This window comes from Plectropomus leopardus, chromosome 6 (genome assembly GCF_008729295.1).
Source record: "Plectropomus leopardus isolate mb chromosome 6, YSFRI_Pleo_2.0, whole genome shotgun sequence".
NCBI classification, from domain to species: domain Eukaryota; kingdom Metazoa; phylum Chordata; class Actinopteri; order Perciformes; family Serranidae; genus Plectropomus; species Plectropomus leopardus.
The window spans coordinates 30,653,748-30,660,842 of NC_056468.1; the positions used below are offsets into that span (position 1 = coordinate 30,653,748).

A 7,095-nucleotide genomic window follows, 5' to 3' on the forward strand; every position below is an offset into this window, starting at 1 on the left:
ACTGTTTTTTTCCGTTCCTCTTGTGTAGGAGGGGAAATGGAGAATATGGAGTAAAATTCAATTTATGCTTGCATTGTCGTACATTCAGGTACTTACCAACACCCCTCCACCGTCCATCACACACACATACACACACACAAACTTATAGAGCGTCAGAAAAATAGCATTTTGTTCCAATTATAGCTTTGACAGCCTTCTCGGCCGCAAAGTATGGCGCCATTGGTCCAATCCCTGGGGTGTCCAAGCCAGTAATTGAAAATCAAGTCCTTGGCTATGCGTGCCAATAGGGTTGGAGCCTCCTCTCCCTATACATGCAGTCACACACACATATTCACTAATGTGCAATTTCATTTTGTGACAAAGCCCTGTCTCCCTGATGGCCGCGTTGATGTATGTGACACTCCAGACTTCCAGGCAATTCTCGTCCGTCTCTCAAGAGACGCAAGTGGTGACGAGACACAGACTGATGCTCGAGCAGTGAGATGTCACAGCTGTCAAAATCTGACTGATCAATGACGTATTATAATTTAGAGCTTAATATCTGCAATCTAGGAGTCATAATAGCATTAACTCTTTGTTCTTTGGAAAAATATGATTCACGTCCTTATTGTTTGGCATAGGCTTAGGTTTTGGGGTAGGGCACAGGGGACACGTCCATCTCAGTATTTAGAACATGTGCATTTGTCCCCTCCCGATAAAAACATGAAAGTAAGAGAGGACTTTCATTTTGACTAAATTAAAGTTATTTAGACCATAAATTGATGCAGAAAAGGTGGAAATTGCTGCATAAAAAGTTAACCAGAATGCAGGAAATTAAGTGTTTGAAGTTTAAAATCTTCTGGACCTCCCATTGATGCTTGGGAACCAACAGATCCCACTGAAGTATATGTAAAAATAACATTCAATCATTGTTTATTTGTCACATGGGATTATACAAGGTACAATCCCAGTGAAGTGTGATCCCATCAGCTCCTTTAACTCGTGCACTGTCGCTTATTCCTTTTTTGCATCGTCTTACATTGTTGGCGGCTCATTTTCAATTGCCCATGTTTCCAGATGGCCCATGGTTTCTGGTTGTTAAACAATAATTTTTTTGCATTTTTTTTCTCATTTACAAGTCTTTTTCTTTTCCTTATTTTTAAGTCTCAGTATATCAAAAAGTTTGAAGTGGTAGCCCTTTCCTTAAATGCATACAGGGCTTGCACATTTAATAAAGCTAACAAAAAGAACGCATTGTAATTACATTGAATTAGGAAACATTTCATGTTTTATATGTTTGTATTTTTTGTCAAACTGTCTAAGACAAGGGCAAATAAGTGTGTAGTATATCATCCTATATAGTTGGGAAAATCAAATATCATTATATTTTTGACCAAATACCGCGATTATCGATATTGTAATGATAGTGTAAGGTTGAATATTGGTGTTTTCACAGTGTATTTACACAATGAGATATTTAATAAATAATCATCAGTTCAGTCCAAGAACTCAAGTTTGAAATGTTTATTTCAGCAGCAGAACATAGTCATTAGTTTAGTGCAGGGCTCTAAATACACTTACTTTTGTGGGGGAAGATATTTGATTATCAATCCCCAATATCTTATGTAAACATATCTGCAGGGAGTGATAAGGCCGGAGTCTGGACACCAAACTCTTACTAAGTGGCTAAAGAAGCAAATAATAAAAGAGCCAGAAGAATCTGGTAAGTTGAGAAAATTACATAACTTTACTGTAATGTAGCCTTAAAATCATGAAAAGACAACACTACGATGTAAAATATCCAAAATCTAAGATGTATAGTCTTATGTAGCAATATCAATATATTGCCCAGCCCTACATAGTTACATGTTTGCAAGATTTGATGTCTTTGTTATGAAACGCCAATAACTGAAATCCCTATAGGTTTAATTGGGATTTCAGAGGTTATGCTGCATAAAAGGTACAATCAACATCATAAAGCATATAAAAATCCTACATATATAAGTAGTGTTTTACAGCAGACCCAAAGGGGAAGCCATATTAGACCTCTGAAACATCCTCATTTCAAAATCATTTAAATTCACATAAAATGAGTTGGAATCATAAAGTATCAAGCTTATAAAAAAAAAAAATCTGTTAAGTACATTTTGAGCTCTTAATGGGTGGGCTGGTCCTCAAAGGGAACATAAGAATGTAGGAAGTTGTGAAATCGGAGTAGAAATCCAAAATAAATGGAGGTGAACGTATCATGCGACACTATAGTGCTTGGAAGGAAAATGCTTTCTGATCCCAGCTGCTTGCTTGCAGCACTGTCCTCCATCTTCGAGCAACTGAAATATGATGAGGGTAGAGACAGGATTGTTCCCAAAAGCTAAAACAAGAGCTTTTAAAGCACAAGTCTTGGCACACAATAAAGCATTTATGTCACTTTTCTGAGCTATTTATCAACAAACCAATCAGCTCAGTCACATTCATATTGTTCCCATTTTGTGATATCTGGCAGGAAAAGCTGTGAACCCCAGTTACGCTCTTGACAACAACAACATTCAATCTATTCAGTGACGCTGCCTTTAAAGTCTGCCTCTTTCACAACCTGGAAGACATCACTCACACGGGATCACTAATGCTCTACAACAGCAGAAAAAGCCTCTGTCACCGCTGTTAACCGTGCATTACCTCGGGCTCTCCTATTCTCTCCACAAAGCATCCCACTGCTTTTCCAGTCAAACTGCCACTATAAGTTGAGCTGTAAAGCCCAAATGGCTCACTTTGTCTTGTGACAGAATGACTGCAGCAAGGTAGCACGAGTTGATATGACTAAGTGAAGTCGAAATGAATTGCTGCCTGTTTATTGCGCCCAAAGCTGACAAAATTTAAAATGGAAGGGTTAAAAACAAACATAAATTCCTCAATCTTAACAGCCAAAAGCTTCTTCAAGAGTCAATAACGCTGAAATATGAGACAGACTTTTTTTCTCTGCTGCTGCTGTGCGCAAAATACATTTCTGTCACGCAAGGTCTCCATACACTGGAAATCAAGTTTGACAATAAAGCGCTGAGTGATGCAATGCTATAATCATGGCCATGACATTGTGCAAAGATCAGTTCTGGCACTGACATGTTGACACTTCTCTTTTATCACAGGCTCGGTTTGTTGGATGTCAAAGCAAAAGAAAAAAAGGCAATAGAGTATAAAATACAGAGGGCACAATGCAATCTTTAAACAGCCAGGTTTATCTTGAACCCATTCTTGTCTTTTCTGGATGTTTCTGTATGAAACAGGTGTTGTGCAAAAGGTACTGAAGCCATTCATTGCACACCTTGTGGGAGTCCAAACTAATCATGTTTGGCCTCTTCCAATCAGCTTTTTTAATCAATACCAACCTCAATGCTGAATAGCATTTCCCTGCCAACAGTATTGCAGATGTGTGTGTGAGAGAGACAGGAGTGTGTTTGATTCAAATGTGTGCAACTCCAGGTTCAATTTAGGGTTTATTTGTGATTTCTCTGCACCAGCATCCACTGACAAGATCCCTCACTAGACCCAGCGTGTATGGAACTCACATTTGCATTTCAGTCAGAGCCTAATCAGAAATGCATCACTTTTGTGTGCACACTGATGTGTCTCAATCTGTCCAGCAAAGCAATCAAATCAGCCGAAAACCTGTCTCTGCTTAGTTTCCCTAACGATGTGTGCATTATTAAGGTAACAAGGATGAGAGGTGCACTGAACAAATCACTCAGTGGGGATGCATCAAGCCACCGTACAGTGTCACCTCGCTGAAAACATGGCAACAACTTGCCATCAACGCACTCGCTTTGGGACTCGAGCACCGTCCCGGGGGCTGCTGCATGATAATGTGCAGATGTCGCAGGTTCACATCACAAGTGCTCCAGGCATGAATATTCTCAGGTTGCCAGCAAAAAAATGAACTGCTCAGAGTAGTTGTCATGTGTCAGCATGCTTGTTGGAGAAGCTGTCGGGTGCCTCTGCAGTGCTGAAGATGATTTCACAGAACTTTTTTAACCATTTGAAACCTGGACACATTTGCTTAATGTCTTTCAAAACATGTAAAAACTGTTTAAAAATTATTACAATTACTCTGTAACATGATTTAAAATATGTAATTATGATATTTAGCTATAAATATAGTCTCCCAATGTTTTTCTTTTCTTTTTTTCCCAAGACATTTTCCCCAAGCTTTATGAAAATAATTTATAAATCTCCTGATATTGGGCAATTTTTTGAATATTTTTTACCAAGGGGCTTATTGCTTGTTTTCCCATTTTTTTAAAGAAATTGCACCAACTTGCTCAGGTTTCAAAGGTTAAAATACTTGCAAAAGGCATCTGAAAGCAGCACAAATAAAGTGATGTTACTCCAGGTTTCAGAGGGTTAAATCAAGAGATGTTGGTTGAATCATATAGCAGCTGTGGTGCAAAGATATCACAGACCTCCATTAAAAATGGTCAGATGGCCCTGAAGTGTTTGATATTCCATCAGAAAGTCTGTGTAGACTTAATGGGCTTGTGAAATCAGGCTTCCATGAGCCCAAATTTCCACCCAGGAGCTTCTGCTTCTAGTTAGAGCCAATGCATCAATGCAAGAAGCAGCACTTTATGGCAGAAAGGCTACAAGCATGCCATATTTTCTTAACTAAAGCAGCTCCACATCGAGGGCAACCTTTTGATGCAAATCTATATTTCCAATCAATGGAAGAAAATCGAAACAAGATAGCTGATCTTTTAGAAACACAGATAACAAAGTGATTATTTCTGCACACCCTCTTTCATATAATAAGATCAGAAAAGGGGAGGATTTTGAAAATTACCCCCTAAAACGGGCCTCTTTTAAGCTGCCATGCATCTCTGTTTGGAACTCTGAGCGCTGTCCAAGGTGCTGACCGCGCGTCTATTTGACTGATGTCCACCGCACGAGCCACACACACCGCCACTGTTATGCATAAACACCTCCTGGCCTCGTGCACCCCCAGGTACACGCGAGCAGGTAACACCTCACCTTCCACTTCGTCTTCGGGCAGGTTCACCGGGGCGCTGTAGGAGAGGATGTCAGGGATGGTGCAGATCCCCCGGTACATCAACGTGGAGGTGACTGGGTGCATCGGCATGGCTGCGACCTTTGGTTGCCACCTGCGCCCTCGTCATACAGAAATGTCTAAAGACAGAATCCCAAGTTCCCCCCACGGTCGCCGAGGGAAGGAAGAAGCGAGTCCATGGATGGGGGGAGAGGGGTGAGGTGGGAGACGGTGGATACCGCAGCGTGTCCGCGGAAATCTTGCTTTCGGTCAAAAAGAAAAATGAACGTGGTGTCTTACCTCATTGCAGTTTTGTTATTTGCTTGAAAAAAAATGTCCTTGTTAACACACCAAGTCACTCAAAAACTACCTCAGGCCGACAACGCGCACATATATACATCACCACAAACCAGCCCCACATTTGATTATCATTAATCTCTGCTGTAAACCGATCTATCGATATTTGCAGGTTATCAATCCACTGCTTGTTTGTGCTTTCAGTCCCGGCGTTTGTTTGCTGCGAGCGAATGCATGCATCCACTTGTTGGATACGTGCGCTCACTTGACGCACTCCGTCCTCAACATCCAGCCACCTTCAGATAATCCACACAAAAAAACCCACGACGTGTTACACTTAAGGTACTGATCGTGAAATACTCTAAACGTGTCTCTTGAGATCGTCAAAAGATGATGGTCAGCGCGATCCTCTAAGACAATAATTGCTCGCTCAAGCTTAATTGGTCATGGGTACGGGGGCGCGTTGCGATCCAGCTGTTCCATCTTCAGTGGAGGAGTGTTTTTTTGCGAGAAAGGAAGCTCTCTGTGTGGATCTGATATGTCTCTCTCCAGTCTCACCCTCGTCACTCTGTGTGTTATGCGGGAGGGATTGCCTACACCCATACAGAGTGTGTATATGTGCAGACGTATGTATGAGAGAGACAAACACACCCACTCTCGCTCCCCCCCTCGCTCCCCCCCGCTTCCTCTCTTTCTGTTCAATTACTCTCCCCGTGCGCATTCCGGTTACTCACCGGTGTTAGACTAAAACCATAAAGTGTTATTAATGATCATGTATTGTAGGTGTATGCTCGACTTCCTCCTGTGCCGAGGCTATTATAAAAATGAATGCAACGCCATTTGCGTAAATTATAATCCATAAGGCTGATGACCACGCTCTTATGCGTTTGAAGTTTTGTAGTGACGCAAAACTGCATCTGCTGCTGGTTTGGTTAAGATATGTTGACATACAGTGAGAAGTATTTTATAGATTGCGAGAGAGAAAGAACAGAGGGGAAGCAGTTCTCTGTGTCTCATCGTCTCCAGTTGTATGCTTTGTTGCACCACTCTGTGCACAGCGACCCTTTGAAATGAATTGTTGTATGTTTATACTCACATGGTTGGCTAAGCACAGTAGGGCAATGGTAAATGAAGCCACTTGAATCTTTGATGACCACCTAACCCCTTAAAATGAAAGGAGTCTGCATGTCAAGCAGGTTTAAAAAAAAAAAAAAAAGTCTCTTTCATTTCAACTGTTTATAGTTCCTGTTGGGGCCAGAAAGTGAGATTTAGCTTTGGGTGCCTCCATCTGCTGTGTTTATGTTTAATTATTTCTAGAGTGTTCTTACTTAAAATAATAGTCCACCATATTGTAAGCTACAGTGATGTTCTGGCTACGTCTGGGTATAACATGCTGTGATGGTTCCATGGCTGCCCAGTTACCACAGGAAGATGTTGGCATTATACACACAGATATGTTGCATTTGTATGTTTCATACATAGTTTGCATCACATGTATATGATCTTAGATTTTCAACAGGAGGAGGAGGAGGGAGTGGTGGTTGTATGTTGTGTTTCAATATTTGGAAAAGAAAGATACAAAATGGGAGATTTTGAGGTTCTCCCCCAGGAAATTTTAAAAACTGATCAGGGCTGGCCCATGACATAGTGGGAAAAGTAACCAAATTCCTACATTGAGACACCATAATTCCCTGGATGCTTCAATATATTAAGCTTTTAGTCATCAAATATTTTTCACAGACTGCTTTGTTGTCATTCTGGGATGGCATTCATGTTCAAGTGTA

The 7,095-nt window shown here is 40.9% G+C and overlaps 1 protein-coding gene across 1 annotated transcript in view; it reads right to left on the reverse strand.

Annotated features, from left to right (window-relative positions):
* Positions 1 to 5,858, reverse strand: part of LOC121945048 (calcium-binding protein 7) — a 32,150-nt gene extending 26,292 nt beyond the window's left edge. The window contains exon 1 of the mRNA XM_042489049.1: positions 4,999 to 5,858. Within this exon, the coding sequence (XP_042344983.1) occupies positions 4,999 to 5,107 (109 nt within the window). The 5' untranslated portion in view covers positions 5,108 to 5,858. The remainder of the gene's footprint in view (positions 1 to 4,998) is intronic.
* Positions 5,859 to 7,095: the final 1,237 nt, after the last annotated feature.